The following is a 20,010-nucleotide window of genomic DNA, read 5'->3' as shown; positions in this document are numbered from 1 at the left end:
ATCTCTCCTGATGCCCATATTTTCACCACCAACAGCTGTGAATGCATAGTTTTTCTGCACTGTTCATACTCTGAGCTTGCAGGTCAACACCCTATAGACGTTCTGTGATCGTTTGCCAGATAAAACTTTCCGGATCCACCCAATGCTGCATATCCAAACGCAGAATGTGAAATTCAAACAGTTCCCAAAACATCAGCCTGGTCCAGAGAAAGCCTGACCGACTGTTAGATCTTCTCATAGTCTTGCCATTTCATTGTAGTGTGCTTTGGCTTAAAGCATCACGCAGCAGATGGGATGAACAGAGTGTACAGCTCACTGTGAGGATATCACACGTGAACATTTCAAATCACTCTGCGTCTGCTTAATGCCCGAGACATGTCAGTTCAAACAGCTTACTGAGCTTCTCTCCACAAGAGGCAGGAATCACAGCCGTGTCTCGTTTCTGTTTTAAGTCCACGTGTCTTTGTGTTTTCAGTCCATAAGCTTGTCTTAGCCAGTGCTGTCACCCCAGGGAAGAGAGGCCCCCTGACTTGAAGAAAACACTTCTACCCGGCTTATAGCTCATTTGACAAGAATTTTAACCAATGTTGATCAAATATAGAGAGGTCCAATCATTTCTAAATCACAGCTGCCAGGTTGGAGAAAGATAAAAGTGCTGCAACATGCTGAGTAAAGTAAAGACGAAATATTTCGGCATCAGAAAGTCTGAGGTTGTGGACTCAGTTTGCTTCTCTACACACATGGTCTGCAGTCACCAACTGAAATCCTCACATCTGAGGAGTGGGAACCAGCTTTCTTAAGACTGCAACAACTAATGGATGGTCAAAACTGTGCTCGATGCATCTCGTTTCTTAACTGTCTTAAACTAAACTCAAACGATTGATTGACTGAATGTTCCAGCACTAATGCACAGCGTTAGTAACAGCAAAGGGCTTGTTTTAGGAGACTGACTTGATCAACAAAAGGATAAAAATGATCATTTAATCTTCATCTTTCTCTCTTAAAGTAACTGCGTTCATTCACTGCAAGTCTAAATATTTTTGTGGTATTTCTTGATAACTGTACAATGAAAATACTAATTAATAATCAGTGAGCTCATATCCTGACGCAAACCAAGAGATATTCAAACCTACTGTAGTTCAAGACGTTTCTCACCTCTCACACTTCTAAACTACAAAACCGACTCTGCCGACAAGCACGGCGCACAGAAACACAACATATCCTGAAGATTTTACCGTTTAAATATTCTTCTGTTGTTACTGTGTGCGGTGTGGTGGGACAGGAGGGAGGATCACAGTCGTCTGAATCTTCTCTATTCTGTGCGGCTGTGAGGAAGTCTTTGACAAAGTCGAAGTATCGCGCTGTCTGCCACCTCTCCTTCCTGTAGTGGCACTCAAAGTCGTACATGATCAGCTCCTGCAGATCAAAGAAATTCATTAGCTAAAAGGATTAGCACGCATAACAATGGCACCTCTTTTCGTTATGGTGCGTATGAACTTACCACAGACCCCAAATTGAGCCGTAGTTCTTGGAGCATTTGGATGAATATGCTAATATCTTTTCTGTTGGATGAAATGTTTCCAAACTTATGTGATAAATCTTGTAAACTCTCCTCCAAGTAGAAGACATTTAATTTTATCCAACACATCCCACCCTGGAAGAGAAAGAGCAGAGATGTGGCATAAAAGGAGCAACAGCAAACACTGAATGATAATCAGACAGAGTGTGCTAATCAGCCTTGACAAAACCTTATTGCTTTTAATACATTTTCCACCAAAGTCTATTAACACCCCCAGTCAAATGTTACTTTGACAGTTAAGACTGCACTTGGCAGGTGACACAATATTTACAGCGCACAGTGATAAAGTCAGCCAGAGTTCAGTGTGAAGGTGTAGCTGAGGAGCTGAGGAAAACAAAGTCAATGGCTTTCTTCCTGTTCAAGGAGGTTTGGACCGAGACGTCACACGTCCGTCGGTAGAGTTTGAGAAATTCCTGCCAATGAAAGGATGCTTAAAAGGCTTTCTTACTCCTCATGAGCTAGCAAACACGGCGTTGTCTTACCTCTTCTTTTGGAATGTAACGTACAGGAATTTTGTAATCTTTAGGAATATTTTGTCTCTGTAAAAAGAAGAAAAAAAACATTACAATGCAGACAAAATTTCATTCAACTTTAAAACACAGAAATGCACTTTACGCTGAGTTAATATGGACAGAGTCACATCATTCTTTGTCAGAAACACACATTTTGCTGAGCGCAGAGCAGGTTTTGCTGATCATTCTCTTCTCTTCTGTCCAGTGCCGTGAATTGATTTTCTCTCGTTGTTTACAGAAAGTTTTTTGACCTCCTTCACTTTTGACCTTCGTACATGTTGCTAATACAGCAGCATTTGAATTCTCTCTTTATGCAGTATATTGGTTCAGTGGCAGCAGCCATGATTATGACCTGAGGTTAATTAAACATTATAAGAAGAATAATGAGCAAATTATGAGCAGAAAGCAGGCGCATCGTTCCATGAAATGAGTCAAAGTATGATTGTTACTCATTGTACAGTGAAGTAAAGTTGACTTGAGCTGAAAAACCTTGACAGTGTTGTCCTTACCAAAATAGAGAGTCTAGAGATGTCATCTGTCACTGGGTTGACGTCAAATTTACTTGAATGTACTCCAAGTGTGATGAACAGCAGTAAATGGACACAAATGCGTATCCAAATCTGCAAACCAGAAGAAGAAAACACAAGACGTTTGGGCAGTTAGTCACATTTTCTACTTATAACATATAGATAATTTGTAAGTAAATCACAGAAAGAACAGAAAAAAGCAGATTTGAGTGTGGACGAGTCATCAGTGCGGCGTCAGCTAACTAAATTAGCCTTCCCTCACTGTGACCACACTTAAGGGCAGACCTCGTATGTACAAAGCAGACTTTTCTGTGCAGCAAGTCAGCAAACAGATGCTGTGATTTACAGTGATTGTACAATGATTTAGAGGTGTAACAGTGCTGACTCGCTCTTTTCTTAACACACACACACTCACAAGTACTGTCAAAGATATCACAGAGTACAGTGAAGTGAACTATCAGTACTGTCTTTGTTTTGGACTCTCAGGTCACGTTTGTCTTAAACTACTACATCGAGTCTGAAGTCTGTACAAAAGTCTGAGTGGAGCCAGTCAGAGGACGACAGGAGTTAAAGAAACATGCATGTGGACTCGAAACAAAATCTTTACTGAATTCTTATATTATATTTTGGTTTTGAAATACATGTTTGTGTTCTCTTGAACTGCACTGATGCTTCAGGAAATGCTGTAATGCTGCTGTTGAAAGTCCAACAATGGGAGTTACATGTCACAACATATTTGTTTTTGTTTTTTAATGTCAATATAAACATATCAACTGTATTACTAGGACATATTTCACAAAGTGTATTTTCAGAACATTTATTGTGCAAAACTGCAATAAGAAATAGAAAAAACCCACAAAACTGGAGAAACTTCCATCACTGAACCATTTTCCATGAAATACAACAGAACCAAGCTGCACAAAGTGAGACTAGAAACTGACTTAAAGCACAGCAGGACAGGTTTCTTTGCACCAACAAACTCAAACAACATGATTTCTTTCTTTCTTCAGTGGCCGTTTTGCAGGAATTAGCATGACTGCTCCAAATAACTTCCTGCTTTCTCTGCCTCCGTGCTTGTACCCTTAAATAAGATTAAATCTAACTTGAAAAGTAAATTCAAGTACAGCAGGACCAGAATGTTTTTCATAATAAATAATCCAGTGCTCCTCTTCACTTTGCCTTACTGCTCATACTCAGAGTACAACAGCGCAAATGTAGCTCTCAGTGCAAAATCAAATACTGTCAACATTCCTGTTTGTGCTGGTTTACTGAGGCAGGATGTATTCATTCAGGAAAAATACTAATACCAGACTGTAAAAATACTCTGCACAAGTAAAGCCTGTATTGGAAATGTTACTGAAAACAATGTATTTAAAGTATTAAAGAAAAAGTACTCAATGCAGTAAAATGTCCCTTCCATTCAAGGGTCCCAGTAAGACATGCCAGTGTAAAAGTGAGTCAGCATGCCAGGACACTGAAACTGAGGCTCCTTTCATAAAAGATGGCAGAAGCTGCCTGAAACTGACAAACTAGCATCTTTCACTCTGTTTTAACTGGTTCGACCGGCATTTTTTGTCACTGAGCTCTCTTCAGGTGCTGTCGTGCAGCTGACTCTGAGCCAACTTTGCCGTGAGAAAGGCAGACTTCAGATAACTTTTTTTGTCTTGTTGGAACAGTTGATGCTATTGTGACCTGCAGGTAAGCGATCTAAAGCTATCAAATGTCATCACGTGTCTGAGTGCAGCTGAGATGCAGCACAACAGTTTGATTTAAACAAAAAGAGAAGCGCCTATCATCTTCTGGATGTGAGGACATGCATGTGCAGCGTCTGGTAATTCGATACGAGTTGTTCCATCAGAAACCCAACGTCTATCAAGCGACTGCGTGACAGAAGATAGGGCGATCTGTCTGGAGCTCATCAAAGTAATGTCTCAGTAAGGGAGGCGTCAGTTTAAAATAACATGAATGACATATTTATACGTAAACTCTCTGCAGCCACTCTCAATCAGTACTTAAGGCCGAGTGTGTAGTATCCTATAATCTATGACAGATCTGAGAGTATCTTTGACAGCAATGCTTCTCTGAAAAGTAAAATGACACGTAAGATGGGATTTGCAGATATGAATGAAGCCTTAAAGGAACTTTCAACCTCCAGTGGGAGCAATGTTTTTCTGAGTGTGTCCCTGTTTTGCTTATGTGCACGAAGACATGCAACCCGGCATGATTCCTGACGCCGGTGTCATGGTATTCTGCAGACTGACAGTTGGTGATGGGAATGTGCCAACACACGTAGGGCCGTGTTAACAAAAGGCAGTGACTGTTTGCAAGCAAATAAAATTGGTAAATGTTCTGTGAGGACTCAATGTCTTTAAACATACTTCTGGTGTTGAAGACAATTCTTTCCCATGGTTGTAGGCCTGTGATCTGTTTCTCCCTTTGGCTTGTCGTACATTAACGGCTGCCATTCATTGGGTGACCTCCTACCTCCTCTTTGTGACAGTGTGACCATATTATGCAATGGACCCACAATTCTCCTCTTAATAGAGATTAGGGCCAAGCGGAGCCCAACCCAAAACAATACAGGAACCTTGAAAGTGAACCGCCACTTTGGTGAATAAAGCTTTAGAGTGTTCCACAAATGGGACTCAGAGAGAGGGATGAAAAGATCATAGTGAGCTCAGCCATGTCTAATCTTCACTTCAACCAGCACAATAGGATTTTGTTCTTTAGTTTATTTAAGCAAGGGTTTGATGATCCATGCTTGCTCGTTTGCAGAAACTTGTTGTTTCTCATTCACAATTGCACACATTCATACTTCTGCTATCTCCTGCCAGTTTGGTGATTTAGATCTGTCATTTTCAAATCCTCAAGGCAGAGTCCGCCACCCACGTTCCCCCTGTTACTATATATTTGTCAAACAAAGCCACAACAGGAAGAGAATGGAACAATGATCCATCAACAGCAGGAAAGGCCAAAGGAAAAGCACCATGTAAAGGGCAGATGAGATGTAACACAGCGCTGCCTGGCTTCTACTGCTCACCAAAACTAATCGTCTTTAGATGACAGACAGGGTCAATAAGCGAGCAATGTTTTAGGAGAGATTAGCAGAAGATAAATGTGTACACAAATGTGTAATTCGTCAGTTATGCCTCAACCTCTGCTTGTCATGAACCACATTTGTACAGGATAATAACAGTGAATGAAATCAGAGACGCCCCTACGGTACATAAGGTCGGGGACTTTGCAAGTAGCCGTGTTACAAGTTGTTCCGCAAAGTAAAATTGACATTTGCCTTCCAAAACAAATCAAATAGATTCCACCACATTTTGCAGACACATTCAGCAAACCTCCTCCTCTGCTCTCAGCCCCACTCTCTAAATCAGCTTGAAAAGCTATGATTGCATCTGTACCACCAAGGTCAAACGTGGGCCAACATTGTGCAGAGATCTTTTAATCTACATGTTAGCATTATTGTTCTTCTAGGCTGGCTGCTGCGAGATCAGTCGGGTGGTCAAAATGCAATATTGCTGATACAATCAGTTGCACTCAATGCTTGGAGCCAACAAACCCCTTAAAACTGCTATCCTATGAGACGGACGAGCAAGATCTGATCGAACCAACACAGCAAGAGTCACGACCGAACAGGAAGCTGTTTGCTGTCCTGTTGACAACCCTCCTTCTTGCTGGTAATGTGCAGCTGAAACATCATAGACATCGTTATTAAAGTGGCTCCACATTTCACAAAAACTTCATCGATTCAGTGCAGACTGACACATAACTCAAGGGCAGGAATAAAAAAAAATATCAATCCCAAATCCCACTCAACTCATTTTCCTGTTCCTGAAGGAAAAACTGAACCTAAAGCACTCTGAAGACCTCAAAGACAAAAGATGTAATCCAGTGGGATTCAACATCTTTGAAAAAGCAACACACACTCCATCTCACTCCTATTGCACACTTGGTTAAACTGTCAATAAAACAGTCAATATTCCCAAATGCATGGAAGTTTGCTGTTGTTTTTCCTATTTTCAAGACTAGCAAACAAACTGATGAAAAGAACTATAGACCCATCGGTATCTTACTCACTATCTAAGATCACTGTGAAAGTTACTGACTTAAAACTGTCCAATTTTATCTGTGGATGTAATGAAATGAGAAGACAATGCAGCAGAGTTGGAAACAAGACTTCTTCATTTGATTGCTCTTTTGGTATACCCCAAGGCTCAGTTCTAGGACCTTGTTTAATCAGTTTATACATTGACGACCTGCCACTTAGATGCCCTGAAGTATGTATGTGGATGACAAATGCACACATGCATGTACATGCACTCAGTAGTTTTTTCACATATCTCATATTGAATCACACGCTGGAAAGACATCTGCAAAAACTTTACACGCAAACGCTCAAAGCATCAAGTTACCCTCATTTTAACATCATTCAGAGGTATTCTCTCCTGACCTTTGGCAGCTTACAGCGTCTTGCTGCTTCCAGTTTGTGTACAAAATGATCAATGATCTGGCTCCTCCACCGCCAACAGAGGTGCAAGACAGACGAGTCTGGTCGAGCCATCTCTGTTAGAGCAACACACCGCCGGAGTCCAGTACTGTTATATACTGACTGAGCTGATGTGTCTTAATGTTGTGAAATGCTGTTGCTGATGTTCTGAAAATTTACACTGGAGTATAAAAACACAGAGATGTCATTCCATCTTTCTTGCCCACATAATACACATATCTATAACAGGATGCTTGTCTTCTTAAAAACATCAGGTAATTTGAGCTAAAGCATTTAATTTGAATTTAAAGACATGACAAAAGCCCAAAGTCATAAACAGTCTCAGGTGATGTCTCCACTCACTGACAGTTATTGGGTAATATTACAACCCCTGCAACTACTTCTTATATTATCTCGACTTCAATCTATACGTGTCCCACACTTGTTTCTGACTAGTCCCAGCTGGCACACGGTGGCCTGGCTGCCTCCTCCCTGCTTAAGCAGGAACTGCTTGCTATGACCCTGTAGGCAGGAACTGTGCAATATAAAGAGAAATTAGTGCACACAGGGAAGCTTGTTACAGAAGCATGGAAGACAAAATCCATGTGGCTTCTCCATGTGATCTCAATTCAGCAGGTCAAAATCCTTGTTTTAGTTTTCAGGGGAAGATGAAGGTTTACATTTTTTTGTTTTGCCTCAAGCTGCAACAAAGCACCAGCGCTCACTGTTTACATTCATTTCATCGTGTCGTAGACACTTTCACTGTATCTGGTTTCAGTGAATGAGAACCTCACACAACACTTCATTCAACACGACACTAACGCTTATTCCTGTAAAGTTTATTTAAAGGATGACTCAGTAGGTGGTGAATACCTTCGTGTCAAAAAGACATCAGAGGGCAAAAGAAACTATATCCTTTGTAGACAGGCTGTAAAACCATATCAAAATCAAATCAGAGACAAAATAAGAAGAGTGGCTTCTGTGGTCAAAACCCACGAGGAGAAGCTGCCACTAAGAAAGCCTCTTTGAGCACAACTGCTTCTCCCAAGCTAGATCCACTTACAGTGTGTGCTTGCTATGAGCCTGTACATGGTGGCCATACATCATCACACTTGTCTCCGGGCTGGTTTGGAAATGTTGAACAAAACGACATGCAATATTCAAAGAACATCAAGGCTCTTTTGCTCCATAGCACATGTGCATTCCGTCTGTGGAGTAAAGTGAGTAAAGGGGTGAAAATGTTGCGAACACATCTGCACTCCTCATGCTGAAAGCTACCTGGCTAGCAGAGCTCATAGTAGCCTTCATGGCTATTTGCTGTTCTGAGCCTTAAAACTTACGGTCATCCCTGTGGCTTTTTTGTGAGAGCGAGTACGGCCCCGTAAACACAGCAGCACGCCGAGCACAACGTGATGTGTGAGTGATGACGGCGGTGTCGGTAGCCATTCCCGGGGTCTTTATGTGACAGATTCACAGCCCGTGAAATAAGGCAGCTGTAACCTAATGATGTTGAAGTAGCTGAAACTTGTGACGGCCTGCCAAAGTGATTAAAATCTGCCTGGAGTTTCTGGTGCTCAAAAGTTGTACAGTGGCTTTCTGAAACAATTTTCATCAAATGTTGTGGTCAGATGGGCCTTAAGGAACAGAGTAACGGATTCTGATGGCGGTTCAGATCTGGCATTTCTGCATTTAGACCTTCTGGTCTCGACTTTCCAAGAACCTTCTAGTTTTCAATCATATACGAAAAGTGCATCATCAAACATTTTTCTGCACTGTTTAATTGAACCATTAAACATGACAGGATATGGGCTGATATTTCCTTTTAAATTCCATTATGTAATTGATGATGACCAAAAAATACTTGAATATGACCACCACCAAAGTATAATAAGCCACATCTTTGCTCCAACACTGATCAGTCCTCCATGTTTTATTGAAAGTGATTACTTTTCAATACATCCGCTTTAAACACTGTTGCATCCACTAAAGGTTAAAAAGAGGCCAGCAGACAGACCCCCTCCCCCATGGTTAAACAATAGCTGTTAATGAGATTAAGAGAAGAAAATGTACGTAAACTGGGCTCACTGTAATGTATACAAGCGGCCATGAATGTCTATAACACAGCAGTATGTCTGGCAAGACACGATTATTTGTCCAAGATTATTACAGAGAACACTGGGAACTCAACACCGCCCCCACACATCAACAGTTCTCTGCACAAGACTGAAGAACTTGCATCGTTCTTCAATAACAAAATGATTTTAAATCAGAGCCAGCAGCTGCTGATGTGAACACAGATTACCTCAACAAACCCTGTCAAACAGATGTAACCATGAGGAAATTCTCCTAATTTATATTAACTGAGCTCTGCAGCACCGCCATTGAGTCTCATGTATCAGTATCAGGTCAGTATCCACCTCATGTGTTGACCCTGTACCTGCAGCATTTTAAACGCAGGTGTTTTACAGAGTTTCAGGCCATGTCCTGTAGATCATCTCTGCCAACAAGCATTTTCCCAAATGCCTTCAAAAAAGCTGTGGTAAAGCCATTACTAAAGAAACCAAACCCAGATGCTAATGCTTTCACCAACTACAGGCTGACAACCACCCAGTCATCTGGAAAAGAGCAAATTAATCCATTTCTGTGAGAAAATAACATCCTGGGGATTTCAGTCAGGCTTTAGGACACACCACATCACTGGAAGTGCTCTAACTAAAATAATCAGTGACCTCTTCTGATGAAAATAAGGTCTCAGTTCATCTCTTCTGAGACCTTCTTCTGAGTACATTTGATGTGACTGACCATGAAGGATGGTTGTTCTTTCTGACTGTGGCGTATGTAAGAAAACCAGTTTAACACAGAGGGAGAAAGTTTGACATCAGGCTTGGAGAGCACGTGTCTGACAAACATGACATCCGTTTTGGGGTTGCAGGGAGCTGCCTCGGTCTATTACTGTTCTCACCATACATGCTGCCACTTGGTGTCATCATTAGAGAGGACAATGAATGTTTTCATCGTTATGCAGATGACACACAACTGTACATCTGTGTTGAATCAGTCCTAAACAAAAGTCCCACATCACATCATGTATAAATCAAAAACTGAAAAACTGATTAATGTCTATATTTCAAACCAACTCGACTACTGAAGAGCATTATTTACTGCACAAAAAGAAAAAAAAGAAAAACACTTGAGAGAGACTTCAGTTCATTCAAAACTCTGTAGCTCGGCTATTAGGGCAGAGCAAATTAGTCCACTTTTAGTTACTCTGCACTTGCCTTGTATACAAAGGACCAAGTTACATTGTTAAATCCAAGGCCTGAAGCTAAGATAAGATGAAAAAAGACTTTATTGATCCCACACCGGGGAAATTTAGTCGTTACAGCATTACCAAGTTATACAAAGAGCAAGCACAGTGGCATAAAGAGGTCAAAATAAAAAGTATACAGGGTACAGTTTCGAAAAACATTGCATAATGGCAGCCCAGGTTATAATAATATCAATACTGAACACTGGAGTAAGACACTGGGAAATCCACTTACAGGCTGACCAATAAGCCTCAAGCTATGACAGGAGACCTGGCCAGCGAATGAACTGCATGTGAGGGTTTTTGTGTGAATGATGATAAATGAAGGATTTGACTCGATACTGAAGTCTTAAATGGGACTGCTGAGTGTTACTGGCTCATTTCATTGACCTTCTCAATTTGTTTTGATTGTTAAATTAAATTGATCCCACTTGTGATAGTTTATATTCCCTGTGAAGGTGTACAAACTTGTTTCGTATATATCCCTGAGTGTGCGGGAAGCCGTTGGCATGGATCATTCCTCTATGCGTGCTAGGCAGGGTGGTGCTGAAAAAAAAAAAATAAAAAAATACTGCGGAAAAAAGGCTTTCTTTGTGTGAGCTTACTTGACACAATATGAAACGCCAGCCGGTGGTAACTTATATCATGACAGTGGTCATCCGCTTTCTTTGTTAACTCAGGCTTTCTTCGCTAGGCTCTGGGCGCATTTGGTGCGTCATTTCATTTCTTCTGCGCAAACTGGACAGATCACGTTCAGCTTAATTCAGTCAAAAAGGAACAGGATGTTATAATGGAGAGCCATGAAAAATATAAAGAAATATGCAGTGACAAACAACAGTGCTGCTGCAAGTACAGTACTTTAGTTTTTAGCCAACTCAAAGTGAAATAAATGTTATAATTGAATATTTCTGTGAAAAATACCGACAGAATAATTAAATTTTGTTATCTGCGGTTTAAATGTGGATCTTCGGAGCAGGTCAGATGTGCAGCATGAGTTACCAGAGAGACACCTTGGTGAGACTGAAAAGGCCTTTGGCTCAACACACTTTGTTATCTCGCTGCGTACTCCATCCCTGCAGTTTAGGTCATATCACAGTTGCTGGCTCAGTCCAGTCCACAGTCATGACAATGCAGATTCCTAAAACTGTACGCTTCTATAAAACCAAAAGGCACAATTGAGCCGTAATTCTTATCTTATCGTGAGCAGTCTTATTCCAACAGGGAAGTAGATGGGAAAATATCTGGTTAAATAATACCCGTGCAAAAGCAAACAGACCTTGTTTCTACAAGCTCCAGAAATGCTAATGGACTCCCAACACACAGCTTGAACCGAACATATCAACAAACAGCCAGGCCTGAGTGAGGAGAGACGACTTGAGCTCACTCATCTGAATGTTTCCCTCACACTCTCTGAGTGGCCTTATGAGGCTGAAGTCACAGCAGCAGCACTGACGGGGAATGAAATTATTTCCCATGCTGGAAATGGCCCCCTTTTATATCTGGAGCACTGAAAACGATGCTGCGTCTGTGCCCTCACTGAAGCAAACAAACCACTTGGTATCCCCACAACAGCAAAACCAGCTGCTATCAAAGCAGGAGTTGAACAGTCAGGTGCAAACTAAAGCCCTCTCGTCGGTCATTGACAGATGCATTACGGCTCTCGAGGCCTGCGAGCCTGCTCTCCCTCGTCATATTGATGCTGTGGATGATTACCCCTGTCTCATTTTCCACCACCACTTTGAACCCGAGGCATCATTAGCTGAACAGGCTCTCCAGACCGCCGGCCTCGTGGCCCTCTTAACCACATAATCTCATAAAAGCAGAACACAGGAGCTTGCATGACATTAGTCCACCATAGCAACGTGCAGCCTGTTTTGTACCAGAGATGGATCCTAATCTTTTGTCTAGATCATTGTTTTGAGTTTTGCCATGTGATATTAGTTCCCATGTTTCATAACGAGGATTAACACTGGGCAGATGATGAAGAAAAAACCAGGCTGCTGTTGCTGTCCAGATGTTCTTGGGTTGATCCAAGGTTGACCAAGGGCTTCAAATTAATACCTCATTCATAGGTTTGTTTTTGCCCCTTTTGTCCCGTTTCTCGACTGTTTTTGCTGTTTCTGTGGGAATTTTTCAAAAATGAAATGACAGTATCAGTTAGTGGAAAACGGACCTTCGGGGGTTAGCATTCCCGTTCTGTCGGTAGCCACAATCTGTGCCCCGATTACTGAAGTGTTTACAATGTTTTTGTATGTGTGTGCTGCTGTGTAGTGTGTCTCTCCCACTCTGCCCTGTGAAGAATCGATCAGCCATAGGCCATCAGAAATGGTCGTGTTCACATGTCAGCATTATAAACTGCTCAGTAAAAGCCTCCCCGTTCGGGAAGCCAACAACATAGAAACTACAAAGATAAGCCTATAACACAGCTGTTTAAGCGTTTCTTATCTTTCTAGATGTTTGCGTTGAGCTTGAAATGAGTCAAACATTACCGTGAGCGAGACTGCGGTCCACATCCATTACCTTGATAACATAAAATATGACCCGTGAAATGTATTTCAAAACCATCACAGAGTAAAACCTGGACGTGCGCTCGATTTTAAGTGACTAGAGCTCACTTATTTCATGTGTAAATCAAATTAGCATCTGTGAATTCAGAGAGAAAATCCAGAGAGGCTGCTGCTGCCGCGGTGCACTTACAGCTGCTGGCAGTAACAAAATACACTTCAAGGTAATAGAGAGGAGCCAAGCAATTATGCTGAGTCAAACAGAATCAAACTGCTTGATGGTAATAACTGTTGCACACTTCAGTGTTATCCCTCGATGAACATAATGATTGTTGTGTGTTGAAAAACATTTCACGGTCTAAGCGACCTTTCTGAACCTTTAAATCTGTGAAAGTTTAAACTGACTGGTGAGAGTTTCCAGACAAAGGAAGTGTCTGTCAGCATTGTTAACGAGGCGTGGCTTAACAACAACAACAACAACCACTACTACTACTACTACTACCACCACGTAGCTGGCTCCAAGGGTTTTAGGGCAAATTTCCACCAGTTCAACTGGACAGTGACTTGCAAATACAGACAAAATGAAAAGTTGTTTTTTTCCCTCTCCCAATGCCATAACCCAATACCCACTGCTGTCTTTTTCCCCAAACGAATCACCCTGAATCGCCTCTGTGATGTTACAACCTGAGTCGACAGCCAGCTTTGAAAGAATGAACTTCATACGGATCAGGCTGACACCTGATCCACCTCATATATAACAGCTACCTTACTGCGTGGAATTAATTGGCATAAACAAGACAATATTATGCACAGGGGATCGCTGTGGTGCTAAAACCTATGTTTGCGGCCTGCAGCCCGTAACTCACTTAACTTTTTACTTGTAGCAGAAACAATGAATTTTATAATGCCAATGCTGAAGACACTTTATTTAACGGGGATGTGGCCGAAACCCAATCTGCTTCGTATGGTCGTTATCTGGCTGAACCTGATCTGGCACACTGGATGGTGCATGGCTTCTTGCACAGGGTGAAGTGTGTGAAGTACAGATGAGCAAAAAGTGAATAAACATAATGACAAATAGTGTGAGACATGAATGAATTCCTGACTGACAAGTGAAAAATAAAAAATGTCACGCAGGAAGACGGCCTCCACGGGTGTCTATGCCCTCTGGCTCTAAAAAAAAAAAAACCTTGTCAAATGTATTACCAGCAGCAGGGCAGACGGAGACAGAGACCCTGTGGGGGTCAGTCAAGCCACTTAAAGGTCCACAGTGGAGGATTCACTGGCAGAAATTTCATATAGTATTCACAGCTATGTTTTCCTTCACGTGTTTCTGTTACTTGAATGAGCTCTTTCTCTGCAGCCTCACCGCTGTGTGCTTTTGCTCGTGCAAAGAGTGTGTCTACTCACGCATGACCATTCACTCCTCTTCTGTCTCACAGGGAAAACTCATTTTACTGAGTCGTATTAATAAACAGATCTATACTTGTCAGTAACAAATGAAATTATGCTCTAGTGCAAAATTACATTACACTTATTAATTCTATTTTAGAATATGTGCCGTTTGGTTTCTTTCCCCTTTTTTTAATGCACTAATCGGGAGAGGCGCTTCTTGTCTAGTTCTTTTCTGCACGATGACGACAAAGTTGGTGCAGGCATGTCGCCTCAGCCCACAGGTGGCGGATTTGTGCCCGTTGTCGGTCACTACTTTTGCAAATTAGTCACAACAAAGTCCATCTTTGACAGCAGCAACGGAGACATTTGTCCAAATGTCAGACTTGCCTTGCTTTGCTTTTGCATTGAAATGACCCGCTTTGATCCTCTTTTCAACGTCATCTTTTGAATCCCATGACTGGTGTTTATTTTTTGATCGCAGCAGCTTTAACGCCGCCGCAGGATCCCAGTCCCAGTCCAGTCCAATGTGATGACAGAAAAAAAACAAACCTTTTCAAGTATCTAACGAGACCAAACCAGGGCTTTGTGGAAATTTGAGAGAACACTCATGGTGTTAAATAATGTGCTTCAAGATTTATGTGGAACAAATGTTTCTTTTATTATTATTTTTAATAAACTATTAGGGTCAGTGATCTGGAAAGGATTAAAGGTTTTAATGGTGGAAACACAAAGAAGAAAGTAGCTAAGGAAACAATGAGCACAGAGAGGAAAACAATCCAGAGGTGCTTTTTTCGGGGAATTTTGCTTGACCAAGCTGCAGAAGTGACTTAAACAGTTTACTGTCTCTGAGACTTTTCTTTGGAGTTCCCATTGTGCGATTTTGAAGAATTATGGCCCTCATTATGTCAAATTACTGGACAACTGCTTTATCACAGTGAAATGTGCTGTTTTTCAGTTGACTGAAACTCATGAGGGAACCGATTTACCCAAACTGCTGCGTCTTTAGTGGATGTGCTAACTTGAGGCACTGAGGCTTTGATTGCAATCGCGTCATCCCGTCGGTGTCAAGCAGCAGAGCAAATTTGAAAGAAGGGGGTGACGATAGAATGCGTGCGATGACTGTATGCTTATTTTCCTTGGAAAGGACAGGTGTTATCTTATGCTCCCCTTAGAGCCTCTTTATATCGCCACATAACGGACTGTGTCAACAAATAACTGCAAGGATGGATTTGGTTAATATGCAATAACTGCAGAAGGGGAATTCAGCCTGGTCAACAAGGAAGAAAGCCAAGTTTGCTCTGGCAAAGAAGGTATTAAACTTCAGAGAACAAAAAAGCTTCAACCTTGTGATTTATCACTGGATACGTATGACTGCGGCCGGTAATGGCTATTTCTGTGTAAATAACAAGATCAATGTGGACAATTATTTCAATCCAATTTATCTCTGATGCTGTTTTCTTGATTGCACAAGTAGTTGTTGATCAGCAACATGTGCTGTTGCAACCAAATAGGGGTAAAGAAATAAAGGAAAGAATGTGCCACCCTCCTAACAAATAACATGCTTATCGTCCTGCTGGACTGCAAACTGAATTGTACAGATGGAAATGTTTGGAAATTTGGCTGAGTATTAAACATCCTTTCACTACAGACAAAATAACTTTCCTCTGTTGCCCTAAAAATAATGTACTGCAAAATTATTGTGAGTATGCATTGTACACAATTTCCCCTTGAAGTTAGCATCAGGGCTAAATTCCAGTCATAGACAACGTTGCTTGCTACTGTTAAGGAAATATCATGTCAAGTTCACATGACCAAGTCATGCTGGAACTGACAAATATTGCTTTTAACAGCCCTGAAAACCGGAAGAAAGACTTTTAGTTGACTGCACATCAGGCTTATCAAGCTTAAAGCAATGTGGTTCTATGTTCATTGCACAGTGGGGATGATTCACACCAATGCTAAATCTATCTATTTGTGGCTTCTCATCCTGGCTTGAGGAAGAACTGATCATGTGGAAATGGCAATTTCAAAGCAAGCCTTCTAAATGCCCTCCAGTAGCAATTGTTCTGAGTCAGATGTACACGTGGATAGTTCATTGCTAAAGACTTGTAAAAGTCTTTGCGCTTGTGAAAATATCCAGAAGTCCTGCATGAGCATCACCAGACCTAAGGCATATCAAAGAGCCTGAATACACATGTATAACACAACCACAATGATGAGTGTGCACAAGTAATCCACCAATCACTTCACAGTTTGCTGCACGTCATCAACTGATTCTGTGAAGACATGAAGCCAAATCACTCAAACCATCCTTTTATTCAACTGATGAAAAACCAAATAAACACGCCAAATCCTGTTTACATTAGAATCTACTGTACCCTCACACGGCCAGACGGCGCACAGTAGGAGAGTTCCATCAGCGTTTCTGGTAACACAAAAGGTTTCACTCTTTCAACAGAAAGGCCATGAGGGTTACATCCACAGCTCCCGGAAAATATGTTGCAGCTACTCTGCAAAACCGTAAGTCCCCAAAATGTCAGCTTTTCAGGGACCAACAAGAACTGACATGAGTTTTATCCAGCATATTAGGTTTTGAAGTTTGCAAGGTGTGGGGGGATTTCCTCTCCTCCCACAGCAGAGCAATGGACCCTTTAACTAACGCTGAAATCACTTGAAATGTGGCTGAATGTTGTCAAAATATTAGAGGACCCAAAGGAGGGTGGTTCATTATAAAGAGGCACTGTGGGTCCGAAGCTGGTTCACACGAAGCCAAAGCACAAACCACTAAATGCATCATTGTCATATTGCGTTTGGTGCCTGAGAGAATACCTTTAGTGGACCTGCTGATGTGGTTGGCAGCTTTCTGACATTAGTGGCTGCAGTCAATCAATCAATCAAGCAAGCAAGTACGATAACTTGGACCTGACTTCACAGAGTGTGTTTACGTCATGTGTCCTCCAGTGCAACTGTGCTCATTTCAAGAAGAATTATGGAGACTGTGTTGGTTATGTTGGCAACAACAATAATTTTAGTCATTTGTCCATTATTTTTTATGAGGAATTAACGATTTTATCTCTAAAATTATGAAGATGATTCATCTCAGAGCCCAAAGCGACCATCAGACCAACATGCCAAAACCCCAAAACATTCACATTATGATGCCATAAAACACAGAAAGCAGAAAATCACATTTGAGAAGTGGTTGGTGTTTTTTTTTTCTTGATAAATGTTTTAAAAATGCTTTTAAATCAGCGATGCAGTCCAACAAATCTGGACAAACAACTCTGTCATTGCCATTCAGCCATTAACAATGTAAAGGCTGCTCCATGGCGAGGAACCGATTGAGATTGAAGACACCCATGAATTTTACATGGCCGCAAGCAGAAGATAAATTCTGTCCTTAGACTCAAATATTAAGTTCAACATTTAGTATAGCGAGTTAAATACCAAATAGGGAGTGATTTGAGAGTTCAGAGGAGAGGTTCCGTTGCTGTGATAAGTGCTGGTAAATCGTGTGCCGCCATCCATGTGACAGTGATTTTAGCACCACACCTATTCTCTGCACCTTTTGAACAGAGAAATCCCAAACCTGCATCTTCTTGTGTGAGTTATATCTCCCGAATGGCTTCACGGGTATACTCTGAAACCTCTGCCACTCACTCCTACAAAGAGAAGCACTCGAGTCCTCTCAGACAGGGTTAATGTTAGACTAGACACACAGCTGCAGACAGCCTTTCTCTGGATCTGGGACAACACACTGAATTTTTTGTTGTAGAAGAATTAAGACATCAAATGCTCAGACACGAGGCCTGGTGTCTGTGACCGGAGAAAATCTCTTTGTTGCTTTCATTGTTCTGCGTACTTTACAGTTGTGAAAAAAAAAATGTTGTTTTTCCACAAGGAGAAAGTCAACTTCTCCAGACTGAGTGCAAACAGCTTTAGAGCTGATTATGAGACGCGAGGAAAAGTTTGGTGGACTGTGTTTTCAATGATTTGACCTTTGGCATCACCAGAGACCACCCACTGAACCCCTCTGCAATCCTGCACACCTCCCTGTCAAATGATCCTTCGTCAGTTTCAAACTGAGGTGAGAAAGCTTCTTTTAAAAACGGCGCGTTATCAAGATTTAAATAATAATTTCCTTTTCATAAAACACTCTTCTGTCCAGCTGTGCTCTACAGATCGCTGTGTCCATAAAGAAACGGCTCCATTTCTCTCTTCCTCCTGTTTGAGCCTGGATGCTGCAAATGAGGAAGATCAAACATCAGCCTTGTGCGAAGGGCGGTGACGCTCTTAATTAGATTTTCTGTAACGGTGGTTCACTGTGAAGGCTTTGTGATTTAAAACACAGCTGTTGGCAACTTTCCCTTCTTGATTAGAGACCAGACCTGCAAGATATTCTGTCTATTCTGGTTAAGAATCTCTGCAGCAAAGAGGTTCAGTTGTTTAATTCATACTCAAAGAAAATCAAGTATCATGACTTAAAAAGCCTGAAAACAAGCCGCTTCGCCAAATGAATTTAGTTTTTCCAAAAACTTGAAACTGCAGATCAATGTGACTGAGCCTCTCCAGCCCCACGTGGCCCCTGGTGGGTCGATCACCTCGGAGGTGGAAACCATAACTGACAAGCTGATCAATCCTCCCTGCGAGCGAGCACTCTTCAGACACACGGGACTTCAAATGGAAGTCGAAACTACAGGATCAACAGTGGTTTTAAATACTGATATGATTCACAGAGAAAAGCATGGAAATAATATCCAATACATCTATTCATCATTTCATTTTAGGCTGCCAAAAAAAACCCAAACTGCATCATCAAAACCAGAAAACAAGTGGAATATCTGGAGCGTGAGGGGTACATTACGCTGACACATGGTAACAGCGCTGTGGCAATCAGGCAGTGATGGATCTCTTTTAACACAAAGTGAATCACTGGCTGGGAGGATGAGGCACGAGCTGTGATTAAAACATGAGTCAGAGGGTCTATTTGATACGCAGCATTGACAAACGAGCATCCATCACTGCTGCGACCTGCTGAAATGTCTGTTGACAGCGAGGAGGAGGATGGTGACTGCCGGCATCCCAGGGATGTTTACTGGCTCCACAAAGGTGTCGTAAATCACCTCCGAGGGCTGAAGTTCACGGAGGCGAAAGAATGTATTCAATTGTGGGAATGCAAAGTAGATCAAACCATGTCTTACTGTGACTTTTAAATGAGAAGATGCACTTTAGAGGAAGTCATTACTCCATTATGCAACACCATCCGTGCTCTGCACTGAGTGAACTTGCGCCACACAGCGCAGCAGCTCTAATGTCATATTTTGCGTTTCCTTTCCTGCTGCTAACATGATCTTATTATAAAACTATCACATCGTTAACCTAACATGCACATTTAAGCCTTTACTGCATGTGCTTTTTATAATCAGATTTGCCTGATTCATTCAGCTGCAGAGCGTCACTCTGACACATCTACCCAGTCCTTGCCACGACGCCTACTGCTTGTATTCTTCCCAGATCATGTGACATAAACCTAACCATTCAGAGCAGCCTGGCTTTTCTTCTCATGCTTTGCCTTCTGTATCACACCGACACGCATCTTTCAGAATCTGAAACAATGATTATTCTCCGGAGAATCTCAGTTGACTCAGGTGGTTTTGATGTTGGTGTTGGTCCTCAGCAGGTTGGAGGTCA

General features: G+C 41.7%; 1 protein-coding gene across 1 annotated transcript in view; it reads right to left on the bottom strand.

Moving 5' to 3' along the window:
• Positions 1 to 20,010, bottom strand: part of kitlga (kit ligand a) — a 30,712-nt gene that overhangs the window by 8,000 nt on the left and 2,702 nt on the right. The window contains exons 2-5 of the mRNA XM_076733475.1: positions 2,601 to 2,711; positions 2,062 to 2,118; positions 1,502 to 1,654; positions 1,236 to 1,416 (exon numbers count right to left, since the gene is read on the bottom strand). Of these exons, the coding sequence (XP_076589590.1) occupies positions 1,236 to 1,416; positions 1,502 to 1,654; positions 2,062 to 2,118; positions 2,601 to 2,711 (502 nt within the window). The remainder of the gene's footprint in view (positions 1 to 1,235; positions 1,417 to 1,501; positions 1,655 to 2,061; positions 2,119 to 2,600; positions 2,712 to 20,010) is intronic.

Source organism: Chaetodon auriga, chromosome 6 (genome assembly GCF_051107435.1).
Source record: "Chaetodon auriga isolate fChaAug3 chromosome 6, fChaAug3.hap1, whole genome shotgun sequence".
NCBI lineage: Eukaryota > Metazoa > Chordata > Actinopteri > Chaetodontiformes > Chaetodontidae > Chaetodon > Chaetodon auriga.
The sequence above is the reverse complement of the archived record's forward strand: the minus strand, read 5'-3'. Positions and strand labels throughout refer to the sequence as shown.